We start from the raw sequence: 21,872 nt of genomic DNA on the forward strand, positions 1-21,872 counted from the left end.
AAGCTTGCTGTTCTACACCACCTAGTGGATAGTTGTGGAGCAACAGCCAAATCAAAATACTTTTCAAAAAACGTACCTTCCTATTGAGGATTTATCATGTATGTATCTACTTTTTAAGGTTTTGTATTAGTGAATAATTCAATTAAATCAGAACATCACATTTATGAAATCCAGTAACAACCCCATTTCTCTGTATTTTATCAAAAGTTACAATTTTGCATGTTAATATGCATATTTAGGATCCTTGTAGATGATAGGGATAATGTTTTTCATGTAGCAAGCTCCATTTATATAGTATGACAAGTGAGTGTTTAATTGTGATATTGTGTTACTATTGTTCCAAAGTTTCCAATTATCCAACAAACTTGTAAGTGGAGGTTGTTGAGGGTAGTGGATTTTCTTGGGTCTTTGCACGACTGTAACAGATCATTTGGTTGAAAAGAATGCCAAAATTGGATTAGCGATGAAGTTCCAACCTCCGCCTAGTTGCACAATATTTGCTGAACTAAAGCTTAAAGAACAGAGCATAAATCTAGGATAAAATATGTTTGTAAGTTATCTTAGTTCAAAGTATAGATATTACAACTCTAAACAACCAGGATGGAAAATTATTGAGTTGAACAAGGAACTGCTTAACCAGTGTTAAAAAAAATTAACTACAAACGTTTGTAATAGCTGTGATCCTTAATTAGTCCCAGAAAAGATGAACATTCTGAATAAATGATTGGAGTGTGATGTTTGAAGTTGGGAGGACAAGCTTTCAGGGTCTCCAAACAGAATTAGAAATAATGTCATCAATTAAATTTCCAAACACAGTTTTACAAAATGTTTGGATTCAATTTAAGGTTTTCACCATAAATTAACTAATTCCAATCTCCATTTGTATACTTTTGAGTGGAAGAATCAGAATCCCTTATCTGCCAAATCATCCACTTCTTTGAGTGTGTAGTCTAGAATGGTGTTATGTCCTTCAAATTTGAAATAGCCTTTGAACATTTTTCTTTGAAGCATCAGGGGGAACCAGTAGATGTCATCGGGCCACATCTCATTGAATGGGAGCTTAGCCACGTCAAACCACTGTGGTCGCATCTCTGCAAAGGAAAGATGAGGTCGTCATTGCTGAACAATTCATATTAAATTAAAAAAAAAACAGAAGAGGGATTCAAAAATAAAAAAAAAAGTTGAGTGACTGTTCAGCAGCAGTTCTTATATCATGTACTTTACAAAGTGATACCAGATTAAAAACAGCACATGAGATATTAGAACAGTTCCCAAAGTAATTAATTTTAAGTAGCATCTCCAGGAAGAGAAAGTCACAGTGATTTAAAAAGAGAACCATAATAAGTTGGAGACATGACTGATCATGGTAGATGGAGAAAATCAGGAATCCAAGAGGCCAGAAAAGCAGCAGTGGAAATCTTGGAGGACTGAAGTTGAGAAAGTTGGAGAGAGAATGTGGGAACACAGAAAATGCTGGAGGGATTCAGTAGGTTAGACAGCATCTATGGAGGGAAATAAACAGTTGACATTCCCCTTCCCCACCACCTTATTCTGGTTTCTGCCCACTTCCTTTCCAGCCCTGAAGTTAGAATAAGAAGGTTGGGGAGGGATTATGATATGAGAAGTTGGGAGGTGATAGATTTAGGTGGTAAAGGGTTGAAGAAGAAATAATCTGAAAGGACAGGAATAAGGACCATTTTATAATGAAAATATTTTTAAATTTGCCCCTTGATCTTTCTGATCAGCAGAGATATTTGCAAACAAAGCAGGCACTGTACACACGTTCAAGATTATAATTACTTCATTTGAATATAAAGAATAAATACAAAAAGAAAGAAAAATGGTTAATGAAGTAGTAAAAGAGACAAAAACAATACTTAACAACCAATCTCTAAGCCGCGCTACAAATATACTGCCAGAAAGAACCATGGTACTGACAGTCTCTCTGTCCTTGCCTCGATTTCTGGCTATTAGCACTAGTCACGACGCTGCTGAAGAGAAGATACCCGGTAGCACAAATTACCCTTCAGAACTTCTTATCCTAATGTTTCCCATGGGGCAGTGATGGGCGCCTGCAGAATCATACTCCCTTTCTCAGACAAACATGTTTTCCACCATTATCCACTCTCGGGTCTATAGACTAGTTCTCATACCAAGTTCTCAAAATGTTGTTGTGGACTCATCCCTTTTTACTTTTTCAAAACATTCTCACATTTTGTCTTACAAACATCCATTTTCTGTTGCACATTTTAGCATATACCACGCAGGAATCAATTATAACTCTTTCTTTACATTAAGGAATAAAGGGAAGAAGGAGGGTAACCAAAGGGATGGGCATGGGGGGGGTTGGAAGTTTGGAGATGTGAGAAGGGGGTCATCAATGGGGAATCCTTGTCAACATGTGAGATTAGGCAAAGGAAGTAACTGAGGATGTGTTCATTGTCTCTTAAAAAAAACATGATCAATGAACTATTCGTGAAGCAATTATTACCTTCTGATTCAACGGGTTCCCCTTGGTAACTGTCTGTACGGAATATGTGAACATCTAGGAGTTCAGTCTCACCGACAAATTCAAAGCGGATCTGTCCAATTTTTTCCAAGCTCTGTACAGTCAGACTACTTTCTTCAAATAACTCCCTAAAGAAGATGAAAAGAATTTGGGGAATATGCACCATACAATAATGGCATCTCATTTGAGTGAATAAATAATTATCTGCCAGTAAGAGGACTCAGATTTCAGAATACTGGGAAAAAGACCAGAAAGTGATTTTGACAATTAAAAAAAAATTATACAATGTGGTGTTATGATTTGACAGAAGCAGGTTCACCTGGACAAATAAATGTGGAGAAAGATTAGTGCAAGTGAGACTAATTTTTAGACCTTTTAAAAAGGCAGCACAGACTTGATTCCTCCTACTGAGAAAGCAGTGGAGACTACCTCAGTAAATATATTTAAGACAAGGTTGGATGGATTTTTGCACTGTAGGGTAATTAAGGGTTATGGGGAAAAGGCAGATAGGTGGAGGTGAGTCCATGGCCAGATCAGCCATGATCTTATTGAATGGTGGAGCAGGCTTGATGGGCCAGATGGCCTACTCCTGCTCCTATTTCTTAAGTTCTTATGTTCTTTATAATTATTCTGTGAACTGAGCAGGGCTTTTAATAAATACCCTTGTTACATTTATACCTGAGGTGGAATATCAGTTAGGATAGTCACTATTAATTACTGGCTGGAGATTCAAATTGCAAAAAAAAAACAAAACACATTCCTGGATCATGAAAGGACTTGCTTTACTTGTAATGCCTTTTCTCATTATAAATTGCTGTTGGTCTTGGAGACATAGTGAACGAATGCTTGTTTGAGGAATTTTGCCTCAACCAGAGTCAAGTTCCTTGGGTTGCAGACATGAAATACTTAATGAAAAACTTAAAAAACTTACCTCTTTGCTCCTTCCTCTATGGTTTCTCCAGGCATCAGTTTTCCTCCAAACCCATTCCATCGTCCGGCCCCGAATCCCCGCTTCTTCATCCCCAGAAGGATCTGCTGCTGCTTTACCACCATCACAAGAGTCAACAGTTTCACCATGACCATTTTTCACATCAATGACTGTTCAATGACCTGGAAGAAATGGGTAGAAAACAGCTTTGGTATGCAAATATCCAACGACTTGTATTTCCACAGCGCATTTAATGCAGTAAAATGTTCCAAGGTGTCGCAAGCATAATTAAGACACCAAAAAAACCCAGTAAAATAACAAAAAAGCTTAATCAGAGACAGGATTTTACAAATGTAGAACAGTAAAGCAGAGGAAAAGGCCCTTCTGCCTACAGTGCCATTCCTTTATAATTCAATTAGTAATGAAATGTCCAACTAAATTAATCCCTTCAGCAACACAATGTCTATATCCTTATTCATGGGCCTTTTGAACACCTCGATATACTTGCCTCCACAACCAGGTCAGGAAGCACTGCCCATTCTGTTTAAAGACTTGCCCCATACATCTCTTTTGAACTTGCGGCTCTCACCTGAAATGCACGCCCTCTGGTATTAAGACATTTCAAAAGATATTGTTGTCGCTGTCTTTCATAATCTTTCTCTTCAGTCTCTGTCACTCCAGAGAAAACTCAAGATTTCCCCAACCTCTCCTCATGGCACCTGCCCTCTCTAGTCCAGACAGCATCCCAGTAAACTTCTGCACCTTCTCCAAGACCTTCATATCCTTCCTATAACAGGAATCCAGAATTGAATGCAATATTCCAGATGCAGCCTAACTAGAGATGTATTAACCTGCAACATAAATTCCTGTCTCAACTTCAATTCCTTGACTAATAAAGACATGCATGCACATACCTTCTTTACCTATCTACTTTCTGGGAGCCATGTACCTGGACCCCAATATTATTCTATACATCAACGCTGTTAATGGGTCTTGCCTTTAACAGTGTACTATTCTACACTGGGGTGTCCAGGGAGGGGTATCGCCTCTGGTGAATGGTCTCATTGTGTCCATTCTGGGAAACTCACTTACCTGTGGACCCCACTGGACACTCAGCTCTCACCAGTGGCTCCAATTAGCTGTTTGCATGCGACAGAGGCCACATCCCGAGATAAGGCCATACCCGCCCTAAGCAGTGAAGTCAGCTCCGATGGACTTGGCAGATGAGATCTACAGTGAGATCCAATGGCCAGGAAGGTGGTACTGCAACACCAAAGGGCATGACAAGGCGCAGCAGACATCATGGTCATCCTCTGCAACCAAGGAAGGCCCCAGTTTGTGACGCTTGTTGGTACCACTGGACCCAGACTTCTGAGGTTGAGAGTGGAACTGCCTCAGTGCAGTGGCTTTTCCACTTTGAAAACTTTCCTGCACAGGTTTCCTGTCATCGTCAGACAACCACCATCCTCCTACATTTGATTTTCCAAAGTGCAATACTTTATATTTGGCTGGATAAATTCCATCTGCCATTTCTCCACCCGTATCTGCAACTGATCTATATCCTGCTGTAACCTTTGCCAATTTTCTATGCTATCCACAACAGCACCAATCTTCTTACCATCTGCAAACTTACTAATCAACACACCTATGTTCTCATCCAGGTCACTTACATAGCAGGGATTCTGGTTAATTGGGCCATCAGTTAATTGGGGCAGCTGCTTATTTGGGACAATTCCAAAAGAAAAAACACTACTCGAGAAAGTACCTGGAATTCTCTTCAGTCATTTGGGACACTACACCATTTAATTGGGACAGGAGACTGTTGCCGAACAGTTTCTATCTAGCATCAGTCGCATGCACTTTCATATCTGTTAGACACTACAGTACTTAGAACTAACAGTTTTTAAATAGCATTAGTTGCATGTGTTTGTGTTCAAAAAGCAGTGATTTTTGTCACTGATAGTTGGCGAGAAATAAGCTGTAATTCAGAACTGTTTTGCTCACTGCAATTTCAAGCATTCAAGCTTGCTTGGAGATGCCAGAAACAGTCAGAAAATTATACAATTTCACTACTAGGAAGAATTTGAAGGCATCGAAAATCATCTTGAATGTTACAATGAAAATTTGGAAGATATAGTTGTAAAGAGCATTTTATGAAGGCAGTCCATTATCTGCATTAGGCATTTGCGCTAACTTTGTTCATTCACAATCAATCAAAAGAATATGGGAGTGTAGAACAGGTGAAATTCTCTATTGATAATTATTACGAACCAATATACCAGTACTGTAGTCGTATTGGTAATGTTCTAATTAGTTCTGTATTACTTTTTAAAATAAAATGTGTTACTCAGTTAAATGAGCTTGTCTTTTTTAATATACCTTTAACTATTTCCATGAAACTTTGGCTAATTGGGACAGTCACTTAACTGAGCCAAAATGTACTGGTCTTGATGTGTCCCAATTATCCAGAGTTCACTGTGCACAGTATCAAACAGCAGAGGCCCCACTCTGCATATGCAGCCACAGACCTCCAGCTAGAATAAGTCTCATCTATCTCTACCCTCTTTCTCCTATGGGCAAGTGAATTCTGAATCCAAATAGTCATTTCACTGTATATCCCATGATTCTTCATCTTTTGTTGAAGTATCTTGAAGGAAGAGCAAGAGAGACTGGGATTTAGGATGGAGGTTGTAGAGCTGAAAGCCCCATAGTTTGAGGAATGAATAATTCTCAAAGACTACAGCACCACAGGAAGTACTTTTAGGGTGAGAGCAAATTCAATCAGCCTCTACAAAAATGCAATTCAACAACTTCGATGGGCAACTTTGTCAAAAAAAACCCCTCCCTACAGACATCCTGGAAGCAGGAGAGGGAAAGGTACAAAACAGTCCTAATATTGCATCTTTCAAGACTATAGGACATGCTAGGAGGCTAGTCCAGAGACATGACTTAGAAATGTAGTAGTATTGGAGACGGTTATCTTTTTGGATGCAATTTTAAACTAAGGCTCTTGATTTAGTGTTTGCTGGTGTTCTGCACAATATTTGTTCTCTATCCAGAATTACTAAAACAAGAGGAGGTCTTGGGGGTTATCACGTTGTTAGTTTAAGTAATTTTACACACAGATTTCCCACAACGGAGACCAGGCATTAAAATAAGACATGATTGGGCACGAATAACTTACTGCTCTTGCTTACAGGCTGGCTGTCAGGCGCTTTGGCACGACCTGACCTTAAGCCACGATTAAGTTACATGAATTGGGTCAATTTCCCCTGCACCAGGAACAGTGGATTCCGGTGAAGAGCTGGGCTTCTGCTGGATGAACGGTTAGAATGAGACGGACCTGAGACCTCTGATGTGTCTGTGTGGATCCTGTCTGTCTGTATCTTGTTTTTTACGGCGGTTGGCATCCAGCTTAATGGTGCATTACCGCCACCCTCTGCTCCAGAATGTGCTCTAGACATACATTCTAAATCCCTTCACCCAATCGCACACACATACACACACATATATATATACAAACCTACACTTCACCCTCCCATCTTTGACCATCCTAGTATCCTATTCCTGTTTATTCATCATATTCTATAAAAAACCCCTATACCCCTTAAAAACGCTAAAAATGCCCGGACTTGTGCTCTCTCACCCATGCCCAGCAATCCTTTTAATGTGAATTCCTGCATCCCCAACTCCCTTAATTTATTTCTCATCATCTCTCTCTGTATCCCATACTTCCTGCAACACAAAACTACATGTTCTACTGACTCCTCTTCCTGACATTCCTCACACAATCCCGTCTGGTGTTTTCCCTGTGTGGATCCTGTGAGTGACCATGTGCTATAGGACTCTATAATCACGTTTAAGTTGTGTGGACATAGCGGTTAGTATACCGCTCTGCACGGTTTTCCCAGGTCCTCCGGGTGCTCCGGTTTCCCCCCACGTCACAAACACGCACCGATTAGGATTTGGGGACTGCGCTGGTCCCGGAAACGTGGCGACACTTGCAGGCTTCCCACACCACATCGTCGCAGATTTAAATTGATGCAAATGATTCATGTTGCTGAGGTACATGAGAAATAAAGCATCTTTAAATTTTAACAGATACCTGGGTGATTGACAGCTCGCTTCCCGCCACTGGTGCTCCGAGCGCAGCGCCAATCCTTCTCCCACGTGACCCCGTTTCCCCTCCCATCGGACCGGAGCTCGTGAGGAGGGGGCGGGGCCGAACGGAGAAATGTTTCCGGCCGGACTTCTCCGAAAGTGAGACCTTCTTCCGCTGTGTGCTAAACAAACGTGTGTCTTCCGGTCCGGAGGTTCGCTGGCGCGGTCCTACCCCCATTCCGGTTGGCTGTTCTCCTTGCCACCCCGTCTCGGCAGGCTATGTGACTTTGGTGATGTAGCTAAAAAGTTCAAGACTCTTCCCAACCGTGTGATTGAGACGTTGGGGAGGCCTTCAAAGAAGATATTCAATGTTGATGGAGGACATATGGTGATTCTGCGGAGTGTCGCTAAGAGGTAAGGTGGTGGTCATTAAGAGGTAAGAGTTGGGGGTCTCAAGCGTACTGTGAGTTGCGCACTTATGACAACATAGATTGCCAACGGCCTAACATCACAGAATACTGGAGGACCGGGTCAGGGAAATGGACTGTGGACGTTTCGGGTCGAAACCCTTAATCTGGACTGAAATGACGATTGTACATTTTCTTTCAGAGATGTCAACTGCCCCACTGAGTTCCTTGAGCACGTTGTGTGTTGCATCAGATGCCAGCCTCCGTATATACATTAAACAAGACTGCCCACTCCTCACATTCCCCTGCTGCTTATACTCTTCTTCATAAAACTCGTAAGACTTTGGAACAGAAATGGGTCAATAGACCTATTGAGTCTGCTCCGCCATTTCATCATGGATGATGCATTCTCCCACTCAACCCCATTGTCTTGCCTTCTCCCTCTAACCTTTTACGCTCTGACTAATCAAGAACCTCCTCCTTAAATACACCTAATGACCTGGTCTTTACATCCGCCTCTGGCAATGAATTCCACAGATTCACTGTCTGGCTAAAGAATTTCATCCTCATCTCTCTTCTAAATGGAAGTCCCTCTATTCTGAGGTTTTGCCCTCTTGTCCTAGACTCCCCCACTAAAGGAAACATCTGCTCTGTCTAGGCCTTTCAACATTCATTAGGTTTCAATAAGATTCCCCCTCATTCTTCTAAATTCCAGCAAGTGCAAGTCCAGAACAGTCAATTGCTCATCATATGATAAGCTGGAATCATTCCATGATCTTCTGACACCCTCTTTAATGTCAGAACCTTTTTTAAGGGGCCCAAAACTGCTCACAATATTCCAAGTGAAGCCTCACCTGTGTCTTATAAAGCCTCAGCATTACATCTTTGATTTTATATTCTAGTCCTCTCGAAATGAATGCTAACATTGCATTTGCCTTCCTCACCACCTACTCAACTTGCACAAGAACTCCCAAGTCCCTTTGTACATTGGATTCTTAAATTTTCTCCCTATTTAAAAAAAACCTATACTTGTATTCCTTCTACCAAGGTGCATGACCATACACTTCCCAACACTATGTGCCATCTACCACTTCTTTGCCCATTCTCCTGATCTGTCCAACTCCTTCTGCAGTCTCCCTGCTCCTCTGCCTATCTTCATATTGTCCACAAATCTGGTCATAAAGCCATCAGTTCTGTCATCCAAATCATTGATATACAACACAAAAAGCAATGCCAAAATCTGTGGCCAATCAGAAAAGACTTCCTTTATTCCCGCTTTCTGCCTCCTGTCAATCAGCCAATGCTCTATCCATGTTAGTATCTTTCCTGTAATACCATGAGCTCTTGTTAATCAGAATCAGGTTTAATATCACCGGCATATGTTGTGAAGGTTGTTAACTTTGCGGCAGCTGTACAATGCAGTACAAGATAATATAGAAAAAGACTGTGAATTACAGTAAATGTGTGTGTAAATGCATGTGCGTGTGTGTACATACATGTCTGCACGTACATAAATAGTTAAGTAAGTCATGCAAAAACAAACATAGAAGTATTGAGGTAGTGTTCGTGGGTTCAGTGTCCATTCACAAATCAGAAGGCAGAGAGGAAAAATCTGTTCCCTAGTTGTTGAGATTTGGCCTAAGGTTTCTGTGCCTCCTCCCTGATGGTAGTGATGAGAAGAGGGCAAGTCTTGGGCGGTTGATGGAAGCCACCTTTTTGAGGCATCTTTCCTTGATGTTTTGGATACTGGTGCCCATGATGACTCTCTGCAGCTTACTTTGATCCTGTTCAGTAGACACCACAACCACCCCCCCCCCACCCACCAAAACACCAGATTGTGATGCAGTTAGTTAGAAGGCTGTCCATGGTACATCTGTAGAAATTTGTGAGTGTTTTAGGTGACATACCAAATCTGCTGAAACTCCTAATGAAATACTGTCACTGTCTTGCATTCTTTATGGCTGCATTGATATGTTGGGACCAGGTTAGGTCCTCAGAGATATTAACACCCGGGAATTTGAAATTACTCACTCTCTCTGCTTTTGATCCCTCTATGAGGACTGGTATGTTTTCCTTCGTCTTACTCTTTTTGAAGTCCCCAATCATCTCTTTGATCTTACACATGTTGAGTGCAAGTTTGCTGCTGCGACACCACTGCTGGTATATCTCACTCCTGTATGCCTTCTCATTAATACCTGAGATTCTACCAACAGTGGTATCATCAGCAAGTTTCTAGATGCCATTTGAGCTGTGCCTAGCCATGTGGTCATGGGCATTGAGAGAGTAGAGCAGTGGGCGAAGCACACATCCCTGGACTGTTAAGCAGCCTCATGTGTGCCACTTTGTCTGTGTGCCTTCTGAAAATCCAAGTACACAACATCCACTGATTCTCTTTTGTCTATCCTGCTTGTTATTTCCTCGAAGAATTCTACCAGATTTGTCAGGCAAGATTTTCCCTAAAGGAAAGCGTGCTGACTTTCATGACTCTGCTAATGATCTGATCCCCAATCTTCTACTTTTTTTTATAATCTCCAATCATTACTTCTGATGGCTGGCCATTCCTTTGCTGGCCATTCACAATCCACCTTCTACAATTATGGAAATATCTATTTCTTACACCCTCTTCATATCTGAGTAATACCTACATGTGTCAAAAGAATGCTTCTAATTCCTGATCATACCTACTTTGACTCTTATAAATTTGTGGACTTGACTTTACAACATAGAACTGTTCAGCATGAGCCCCCAAATCCTCCAGACCTTCTACAGGGGCACGATGGAGAGCATTCTGACTGGCTGTATCACCGTCTGGAACTGCACCAACCTTGATTGCTGAGCACTGCAGAGAGTGGTACGGACAGCCCAACACATCTATAGATGTGAACTTCCCTCCATCGAGGACATTTACAGCAGCGGGTGCAGAAAGAAGACCAGGAAGATCATCGGGACACCAGTCACCACAACAGTAAATTGTTTCAGCTGTTTCTGTCTGGCAAATGGTACTGCAGCATTAAAGCTATGACCAACAGGCTACGGGATAGCTTCTTTCTACAAGCCATTACACTTTTAAATCCACATGTCTGTACATTATAATGGAGTTTAATGCAAAGATTTTAACTCTCTCATGTTGTGGGATGGATGTAAGATATAAATAAATTCAAATTCAAATACAGAAATAGGCCCACTTGTTTTGTAGAATCTATCTGAAGTTAAAGGGGAAAATCTGTTTGATTTTAAATAAAAGCTGAAAGTATGGGACAATAAACAATTTGCTTCAGAAACATGAGCAGCCTCTATGAGAGGACAGGAATTGTTGATGTTTCAGGACAAAATCCTGCATCAGGACCTGCATTGAGTTTCATCCTAAAATGTCAAGAATACTTCTCTTAGATGCTGCTCAACCCACAAGAGTTCCTCCAGCAGATTATTAGTTGCTCCATTTTCCAGCATCTTCAGTTTATTTTGTCTCTTCTGAAAGCATTGTTTGTTCATCTCCCCAGTGTTTATAGGATGATATGATCTCTCGTGTCCAGTGTCGTTTATTTCATGCAGCAGTACGACTGCTGAAAAAGACTCCAGCTGAGCAGAGGTGGTTGTCAAGACAGCTGCAGGATCCATTTGTGAAATCTGCTCAGCAACAAAACTATCGCTGCCGGAGTGCATTTAAGCTGCTGGAGATTGATGCAAAGCATGGTATCTTGCAGCCCGGGATCAGTGTGCTCGACTGTGGTGCAGCACCAGGTGCCTGGAGTCAAGTTGCAGTTAACCGGGTTAATGCCACTGGTTCTGGTGAGTGATGCGGTATTAAATGTTTTGTTCATTTTCAGGATGTAGGTGTCATTCCCAAGACCAACATTTATTTCCTTTTTCTAATTATAGAACTAAATGGCTTGTGTGGCTCATTTTAGTAGGGAGCTACTGTGTCCTTTTTTGAGGATGTGACTAAAAACACTGATGAAGGAAGAGCGGTAGAAATGTATATAGATTTTAGCAAGACGTTTGATAAGGTACCCCATGCAAGGCTTATTGAGAAAGTAAGGAGGCATAGGATCCAAGGGGACATTGCTTTCTGGATCAAGAACTAGCTTGCCCACAGAAGGCAAAGAGTGGTTGTAGATGGGTCATATTCTGCATGGAGGTCAGTCACCAGTGGAGTGCCTCAGGGATCTGTTCTGGGACCCTTACTCTTTGTGATTTTTATAAATGACCTGGATGAGGAAGTGGAGGGATGGGTTAGTAAGTTTGCTGATGACACAGAGGTTAGAGGTGTTGTGGATAGTGTGGAGGGCTGTCAGAGGGTACAGTGGGACATTGATAGGGTGCAAAACTGGGCTGAGAAGTGGCAGATGGAGTTCAACCCAGATAAGTGTGAAGTGGTTCATTTTGGTAGGTCAAATATGATGGCAGAATATAGTATTAATGCTAAGACTCTGGGCAGTGTGGAGGATTGGAGGATCGGAGGATCAGAGGGATCTTGGGGTCCGAGTCCATAGGTTGCTCAAAGCAGCTGTGCGGGCTGACTCTGGTTAAGAAGGCGTACAGTGTCCTGGCCTTCATCAATCGTGGAATTGAATTTAGAAGCCGAGAGGTAATGTTGCAGCTATATAGGACCCTGGTCAGACCCCACTTGTAGGGACATGTTCGGCACAACTTTGTGGGCTGAAGGTCCTGTATTGTGCCGTGGGTTTTTTATGTTTCTATGTCCTCTTTGATAGGTCTGTAGCTGCGTACAAGTCAGACCAGAAAACTGAATTTTCTTTCCTTAACATTAATGAATGTTATGGGATTTTACAACCGCACAATACTTTAATGATCACTAGAATACTGATGGTAGCTTTTAATTTTAGTTTAGTTACTTGAATTTAAATATTCCAGCTGTTGAGTTAGGATTTGACGTGTCTCCGCATCATTACTCCAGCTCTGTTTTTCTAGTTCAGTCATGTAACTGCTGTGCCTTTAAACCCTTAAAAAGGGCATAAGCTTGAGATTCCATGAACTGATCATGATCCTCTCCATTTGGCACCATGCACATTTTGTTGCAAATGTAATTTATTTTTGTTGCAGTAAAATAAATATTTTAATAACATGTAGCAGGCAATATTTTTGAAATGTGTGTCAAAGGGCTCTCAGAGCGGACTTTCTATTCAGTTTCCCTGGGGTGTCGAGTCTCTCTGTATTCACACCCCTGGGAGCATCCACTCTCTCTGAGTCCTATTGACTATATCAGTACTTCCAGGACATTGTCAGTATTTCGTACTTGTGGGACAGCCTAAATAATTCAATTCAATTTGAGTTCAATTGTCATTCAACCATACATGAAAACAGCCAAACAAGACACCGTTCCTCCGGGACCAAGGTGCTAAACATGGTACCAATACTGTAGTTGCATCGCACAAAGCACACACAGCACTTCCAAGGTAGCAAGGACAGAAAGATAGCAGTAAGATACAGCCACGCAATAAACAAAGTTTAGTCTCAAGCCACGAATGCTGCGGAAATCTGCGGTCAACCACAATCCACTTTCTGTTCTGCTGAGCGGACCTCGGGGGTGGGGGGGGTGCTCCGTCTTCAGCCTGGATGCCATGTCACACTGGTCCCGGTGGAGCCAATAAATTTAAGAATTAAAAATAATTGAAATCTGGGCACCATTGACAAGGGCATTCAAAATTGAAAGTAAATTTATTATCGAAGTGTATACATAGAAAAATAGAAAATAGGTGCAGGAGTAGGCCATTCAGCCCTTCGAGCCTGCACCGCCATTTATTATGATCGTGGCTGATCATCCAACTCAGAACCCAGCCTTCCCTCCATACCCCCTGACCCCTGTAGCCACAAGGGCCATATCTAACTTCCTTTTAAACATAGCTAATGAACTGGCCTCAACAGTTTGCTGTGGCAGAGAATTCCACAGATTCACCACTCTCTGTGTGAAGAAGTTTTTCCTAACCTCGGTCCTAAAAGGCTTCCCCTCTATCCTCAAACTGTGACCCCTCGTTCTAGACCTCCCCAACATCGGGAACAATCTTCCCGCATCTAGCCTGTCCAATCCCTTTAGGATCTTATACGTTTCAATCAGATCCCCCCTCAATCTTCTAAATTCCAACGAGTACAAGCCCAGTTCATCCAGTCTTTCTTCATATGAAAGACCTGCCATCCCAGGAATCAATCTGGTGAGAAACACAATAGAATCCATGATAAACCACCTACAACAAATTCTGACAAACTTCCGATCTTTGAAAAAAGAATAAGTTGTGCAAACAATGAAAAAGTAAACTAATAACGCATAAAATATGAACTGCAGAATCTCCAAAAGTGAGTCCACAGGCTGGGAAATCAGTTCAGCACTGAGATGAATGAACCTGGTCCAGGAGCTCGATGGCTGCAGAGACCCTGAAAATGGGTCCACAGGCTAGAGAGTCAGTTCAGCTCTGAGGCAGGTAAAGTCCAACCAGTAGCCTGATGGCTGCAGGGCAGCAACTGCTGCCAAACCTGGCAACGTAGGACCCAAGACTCCTGCAAGTAGTGAGAAAAGGGGGAGATGGGTCAAATGCAGGCAGACAGGACAGCTTAGATGGGGGATCTTGCTGACACAAAGAAGTGATTTGAACGCTAGTTTGTTTTCCACTTTAATATGGTTCTTCACTTTAACTGGCGCAGAGTACTGAGTCACATCGTTGGTTTATTTTCTGCCCTCGGGTCTTGACGCTTTAATCTGGCTTTAAATCCTCTCCAGTGATGGCCATACCTGTGTTCTTGAGAGTCAAGTTCACTGAAACCTTCAGGACATCACAATTGCTAGTTTGCTTAGATGGTTCAAAAGTATATTTCTCAGAGAGATATTACAGGCTTTAGATGGCAGTGATCATAGTCCAAAAGAAGTACGCTTGTAGAATAGCTATTAGTTTTGTGAGTCACCCGCAAAATGTCGCTGTACGTTGTCATTATTTATTACTCAATCCTAACTGGCCTTCAGAAGGTGGTGAGCTGCTTTCTTGAATTGCTGTAGGCCTCCTGGTGAAGGCACTCCCACAGTGCAGTTAGTTTGGAGTTCCAGGATTTGGATTCATGAAAAAATTGTGTATTTCCAGGTCAAGATGGCATGTAACTTAGAAAGAAACCTGCAGGCGGCGGTATTTCAATGCACTTGCTAACCTTGTCCTTGGGAGTAGAGATTGTGGTTTGGGGATGTGTGCTGAGTGAGTAATTGCGATGCATTTTTTAGATGTACACATTGCACCCACTGTGTATTGGTGATGGATGAATTGAAGCAGACAAATTATTCATTGCAAGCTGCCACAAAGAAGTATCATATTGGCTACGTCACATGTTCTTCTAAGGCCTTCATCTGGGGAATAAACACTGATAAGTACTGTGGGGGGGAACAACCATATTATTCAACTATTGGTGCTATGGAAACTTTTAACATTCACCTAATGTAATGGAAACTGGTACACTTACAGTGCAGTATTCACTTATTCGTACCTCATGAAGGTGCCTCACTGGACTGTCTCTGGGGTCAAGTATCAGTCAGAAGATTTGTTACACTTCTTTGATTTTGAATCAATATTGATGTGTCGTAGACTTAATGTGGTTTAAATAAAGGAAATAAATTGCATATCATATGTTGAAGTTAACAGTGAAGGTGGGGGGAACCTTCTCTCAAAATACAAAATCTCTCTTATTTGTTCTGGCTTTTGGTAATTTTCATTTAATTTTATTTCTTTGCAGATCTGCAGGCTGCAGTAGGTTCAGTGGTGGGAGTTGATCTTCTGCACATCCCCTTGCTGGAGGGTGCAGTGTTCCTGTCTCATTGCGATCTCCTGGATCCTAAAGTTAAAGCCAGAATACAGGAGACCCTGCCAGGGGGAGAGGCTCAGGTTATTCTCAGTGACGTGGCACCGAATGCAAGTGGTATCCGTGAGCTGGACCAGCAACAATTTGTCGAACTGTTCCTTTGTATCTTGGGCCTGGCTGAAAGGGTCCTGAGTCCCAGTGGTACTTTGCTTTGTAAATTCTGGGATGGAGCAAACACATTCCTCCTCCAAAAGCAACTTGCCAAATTGTTTGGAGAGGTGAAGATTTTAAAACCATCTGCAAGCAGAAAGGAGTCATCAGAAATCTACTTTTTAGCAAGAAGATTCAGAAGAAGTTGATGTTACCAACTGATAATGCTCCAGGGAGTTTTGATCGCAGTGTAATAATTTGTAGGCTTTATCACCTATTTGTAATTTCTCCATGTCTGTCCAGCACTCATACCCAGGTGGATGGCAAATATCCATTTCTTCAGCACAATTGACAGTAATCTGTTCCGAGGTGCTATGCAAAAATCTACAATGTTTTGTTTTATCAAGAATAAAAATAAATGTTTAGTCAGTCAGTTGAATAAAATCTAAGTTATTGAAAGAAAGATGTTTGCACAAATCTTTCCTCATCTCCTAACACAATGAAGTGTTTTTAGTATTGGCTTATTATTGTCACATGTACTGAGATACATTGGGGAAAAAAACGAAGTAGTGTCACTTACACAGTTGGAAAGTTCCAGTCAATTTAAACATATTAACATACATCATTTCAAAGTGAAAGTAATTATTAATTTTGAAGCTCCCACATTAAGCAAAAAGACAAGTATGATAAAAAGCTGAATATATGGTACAAATTGTATAGGATTAGCTATTGATCATAGAATTTTTTTTTATTGAATTCAGGGTTTTTCAGCAATGCAAAAAGTGGATGTGTGGTCTGCTTTAAGTGTTGGCCAATACTGAAGTAGTGGCCAGGATGCTGGGGAGTAAAATAATGGCAAAATACTGACCTTCTAGGATGGGCATTGCTGCTAGGTTTCTCTTGCCCAACAAATATGACATTAATCCAACGTGTCAGTTATTTAACATATAGTATGTGGATTCTTCTTGCGTTCAAAGAAGAAAGCTGCAGGATTTATTCCAAATCTGAACTGACCGTAGTCCCATTGATTGACCTCTGGTCCTTGGGTGAGTTAACTCAGTCTGATAAACCCTGAGATTACCCAAGGGCACTGATAATACTGGATAACAATTTTTTTTTCTGGAAAGTGTTGCTTCCTCAGAATTTTTTTTTGTTTATGATAGACTAGTTTGAAACTGGAAACAAATATAATTTCAGACTACTTGTATCATGCAGGAATTTGGCGAGACAAGAAATTAACTTTTATTGAATGTAATGCATTTAATTGTATAATGGTGATGATGCTTTGCAATAGTTCAACTAAGCTAAAAATATTTTGTTGATGATTTTCATTTGTACTCAGTGTCTGAGGTTTCACACTTGCTGTAAGTGTCCAACAATAGTCAGCCAACATTGGTAGATTCCAGTTGCCCTGATATCATTTCTCCATGACCTTAATGTCCTGGTGACACCTTTCACCATGCTCATCACTGACAAGATTTGCAAGGAAGAAGTCTAAATGGGAATTTAGAAAATAAACCTTCAGTGACATGTTGCTTGAAGCATGTTGTCAACCAACTGCAAGTGATTTGGTGCTGTGTAGTTGCCAATAAGATTTTCAACAGCATCCTTGAATGCCTTCCGTGTGATTTTCTCCAGTTCCTCTTTAAGGTCTTGGAATTACCTGTCATTGATGAACTGTTTGATTTGTGAACCAACAAAAATGTCTTTGTTAATCTTAGACACGAGAAAGCCTGCAGATGCTGGACATCCAAAGCAGCAGGTCAGGCAGCATTTATGGAAAAGAGTAGACATCTTGGCCTGCTGAATTCCTTGTGTGTGTGTGTGTTGCTTCCTTAAGCTTGGCGTCAGTTAATCTGACTTGAATTATGAATTGAAATAACAAATATAGGTGATTTCAAAAAAAGTGTGATGGGGAAATTTCATGCAACACACAAAATGCTGGAGGAACTTGGTAGTCCAAGCAGCATTTATGAAAAAGAGTACAGTCAAAGTTCAGTGTCCTGCCGAAGGGTCTTGGCCCAAAATGTCAACTGTACTCTTTTTCCATAGATGCTACCTGGCTTGTTGAGTTCTTCCAGCATTTTGTGTGTGTTGCTTGGACTTCCAGCATCTGCAGATTTTCTCTTGTCTGTGATAGGGAAATTTGATGGTGATTTTCATGATCAGCAGCCCAAAATCCATAAGATACACCAAGAAGTATTGAGGAAACAAAATCTTTGTCATCCAGTGTAATGCTCCAGGTAATTTCGATTGCTTGTAACAGTTTATAGGATTTATCACCCATTTATAATTTTGCTAAATCTGTCCAGCATCAGATTTCTGAATGGACTATGAATCCTTAAGCAATATCTCACTATTTTTCCTCTTTTTTTTGCACTACTTTTTAATTTAAAATTGTATGTACATAATATACTTGTAATTTATAGTTTTTTTTATTATGTATTATGTACTGCTGTCACAAAACAACAAATTTCACGACATATAGTATGTCAGTGATACTAATCCTGATTCTGATTTCTCGTGTCTCTGACTCTGATTGAGGAAATTTTCTTCTCAATTCTCAACATCCTACTGGCAGTTGTTCTCTCAGGGGAAATATCTCGAACCTCATCATTAAAGCCCTTTAAAACTTTGCTTTTAAGAAGAGTTCCAAAAACTTGTGCCTCTCTAAGGGAAATAATGTCATCTCATTTCCGTCTTAAAACGGTGACCCTTTATGCTGAAAATGGAGTGAATGTTTTTATAGAGAGAAAAAAAATGGACACTCCTTTGCTGTATTCTCTACAAAAAAAAAGGAAAGTCCTCTTTACATCTATCTCATTAAGTTTTTTTTAGGATTTGGATATCACTTTCAAATTCTGCTGGGTACAAGCCTATTTATATAAGATTCCCTACCCAGTCCAGGTATTAATTTAGTACATTGTAATATAAGGAGGTGAACACTGCAGATATGATATTAACAATGCTTGAAGTTTACCTCGTTATTTTAGTATTCAAGTCTAAGAATAAAAACTGATAACATTTTGGGATCTTTTGAAATTACTCGCTGTGCCCGACTGTTATCCTTTTGCAAGTCATGCACTGGTGCATCTATATCCCTTTGCATTTCAGAGTTAAGCAGTCTCTCATAATTTATATGCTATATTTTTCACATTTTCCTTACACTATTCTTACCTTTTTCCAAGTGTTTGATACATTATTTTAGTAATAGCTTTTAACATTTAGTAATAGCTTTAACATTAGATGTTAAACTAACTGGCTTGTAGTTTCTTTTTTTAAAAAAGATGTGATTGTTTTTCTTTTCCTTAAGCCTTTCCTTAAATTTAAGACTTGGAAAATGAAAATCAACTGTCTCCTCAGCAACATACATCAAAGTTGCTGGTGAACTCAGCAGGCCAAGCAGCATCTATAGGAAGAGGCGCAGTCGACGTTTCAGGCCGAGACCCTTCGTCAGGACTAACTGAAGGAAGAGTGAGTAAGGGATTTGAAAGCTGGAGGGGGAGGGGGAGATGCAAAATGATAGGAGAAGACAGGAGGGGGAGGGATAGAGCCGAGAGCTGGACAGGTGATAGGCAAAAGGGGATACGAGAGGATCATGGGACAGGAGGCCTAGGGAGAAAGACGGGGGGGGGGTGACCCAGAGGATGGGCAAGAGGTATATTCAGAGGGACAGAGGGGGACAGAGGGAGAAAAAGGAGAGTGAGAGAAAGAATGTGTGCATAAAAATGAGTAACAGCTGGGGTACGAGGGGGAGGTGGGGCCTAGCGGAAGTTAGAGAAGTCAATGTTCACGCCATCAGGTTGGAGGCTACCCAGACGGAATATAAGGTGTTGTTCCTCCAACCTGAGTGCGGCTTCATCTTTACAGTAGAGGAGGCCGTGGACAGACATGTCAGAATGGGAATGGGACGCGGAATCAAAATGTGTGGCCACTGGGAGATCCCGCCCTCTCTGGCGGACAGAGCGTAGATGTTCAGCAAAGCGGTCTCCCAGTCTGCGTCGGGTCCCACCAACATATAAAAGGCCACATCGGGAGCACCGGACGCAGTACACCACCCCAGTCGACTCACAGGTGAAGTGATGTCTCCTCAGCCCTTTCTTCTAAGACACTAGGATAAAGTTCTCAGGACCTAGACAATTAGCCTGCTGCTGCAAATATTTGCTCAGTACCACTTTCCTGACTATTATCATTTTCTTGAGCTCCTTGGCTTTTCTTGGCTGTAAGCAATGGCTAAGTAGACAGCAACTTTTGCCTTTGAGTCAAAAGGTCGTGGACCTTTCATTGAGTATAAGGTTTAGACAAATTTCATTTTAATATGAAATGGTTGAATGTGTTGGCAGGAGATCGCGTTGGAAATCGGTATGAAGATTTTTGTTATATTTGTCAGATGAGCTGTAATGAAATGTGACAGTTAATAACAGTTGATGTAAAATGAACTAAATCTCCTTAAATTTAATGCTATTACTACAGCAAGCCATATCAAAGTGGAACATAATTTATAGCACTAAAAAAAGTCACATTAATCAAGTTTTTCTCTTCTGCCAACCCACCATTCCTGACTGTAGAACATAGAACTGGACAGGAAGAGGAACAATCCCTTTGATCCACTATGTTGTGAGGAACTAATTGAATACCAAACTAGAATCCCTATTGCCTAAACAATGCCCACCTTCCTCCCTTCTCTGCACATCCATGTGTTTATCCAAGAGCCTTTTAAATACCTCTACGTATTTGCCTTCACTGCGACCCATGGTTCTGCAATATACATAAAATGCCCCACATATCCCCTTTGAACTTGCCCTCTCTCACTTCAAATGTAACCCTGGGGAGAAGATCACAGCTGTCTTCCCTTCTATGGCTTTGATAATTTTATAAACTCAGCATCTGCTGCTCCAGGGAAAACAACCCAGGTTTGTCCAACATTTCCTAGTAGCACATGTCCTCTAATCCAAGCAGCATCCTGATAAACCTCTTCTGGACCCTTTCCAAAGCCTCCACATCCTTCCTATAGTGGGGCAACCAGAAAAGAAAGGATTCTCTAGAAGCATCTTAAGCAGAGTTTTATGAAGCTGCAACTTCCGCCATCATGAACTCAATGATTTGATTACTGAATGCAAGCATGCAATATGTTACCTTTACCACCCTAGCAACCACTATCATAGAGCTCAAGGTCCCTCAGTCATCTTTAGGATACTACCATTAACTGGGTATTGTCCCTTTGCATTTGATGTCCCGCAGTGCCACATCTCACACTTGGCTGGATTAAGCTGCATCTGTCATTTCTCTGCCCATAAGTGTAAAGGATCTACATAGAACATAGAATAATACAGCACAGTACAGGTCCTTCGGCCCACAATATTGTGCCTGCCCTCAAACCCTGCCTCCCATATAAGCCCCCACCTTAAATTCCCCCATATACTTGTGTATCTCTATCCTTCTGTATCATTTGGCAATTTTTCAACAATACTACCAATCTTTGTATCATCTGTAAATTTACTAACACACCCATCTATGTACTCATCCATGTCATTTATATCTATCACAAACAGCAGAGGTCCAGTACAGATTCTTGTGGAATACCACTTGTCACGGGCCTCTAGCACGTCATATTGACCACTACCTTTTGTCTTCTATGAGCAAGCCAATTTGACTCTACACTTTCTGCCCAGGTGGATAAACTCACAAGACCACTGATCTGCTAAAAGCAGATTGTAGGCTAAATGAAACGCACACACAATACTGGAAGGTAGCATCTAAGGAGGGAAATGTACAGTGGATATTTCTGACTGTGACCCATCAACAGGACTCATGAAGGGTCTTGGCCTGAAATGTCAACTCAGTATCAGAATCAGGTTTATTATCACCGGCATGTGTCATGAGATTTGTTAACTTAGTAGCAGCAGTTCAATGCAGTACATAATCTAGAAGAAGAGAATAAATAAGTAGATAAATTACAGTATGTGTACATTGAATAGATTAA

General features: G+C 41.2%; 2 protein-coding genes across 2 annotated transcripts; one reads left to right on the forward strand and one right to left on the reverse strand.

Moving 5' to 3' along the window:
- Positions 1–893: 893 nt before the first annotated feature.
- On the reverse strand, positions 894–7,623 carry nudt1 (nudix (nucleoside diphosphate linked moiety X)-type motif 1). The gene is made up of 4 exons (XM_063058640.1): positions 7,543–7,623; positions 3,441–3,619; positions 2,492–2,637; positions 894–1,091 (listed from the first exon to the last, which is right to left on the reverse strand). The coding sequence occupies exons 2-4, from the start codon at positions 3,590–3,592 to the stop codon at positions 904–906; spliced, it is 486 nt and encodes a 161-aa protein (XP_062914710.1). The 5' UTR covers positions 3,593–3,619; positions 7,543–7,623; the 3' UTR covers positions 894–903.
- A 61-nt stretch (positions 7,624–7,684) lies between these two features.
- Positions 7,685–16,806, forward strand: mrm2 (mitochondrial rRNA methyltransferase 2). Its single transcript, XM_063058641.1, has 3 exons — positions 7,685–7,952; positions 11,446–11,734; positions 15,674–16,806. The coding sequence occupies exons 2-3, from the start codon at positions 11,461–11,463 to the stop codon at positions 16,096–16,098; spliced, it is 699 nt and encodes a 232-aa protein (XP_062914711.1). The 5' UTR covers positions 7,685–7,952; positions 11,446–11,460; the 3' UTR covers positions 16,099–16,806.
- The last annotated feature ends 5,066 nt before the right edge of the window (positions 16,807–21,872 follow it).

The sequence above is a fragment of the Mobula hypostoma genome, chromosome 9 (assembly GCF_963921235.1).
Source record: "Mobula hypostoma chromosome 9, sMobHyp1.1, whole genome shotgun sequence".
NCBI classification, from domain to species: Eukaryota; Metazoa; Chordata; class Chondrichthyes; order Myliobatiformes; family Myliobatidae; genus Mobula; species Mobula hypostoma.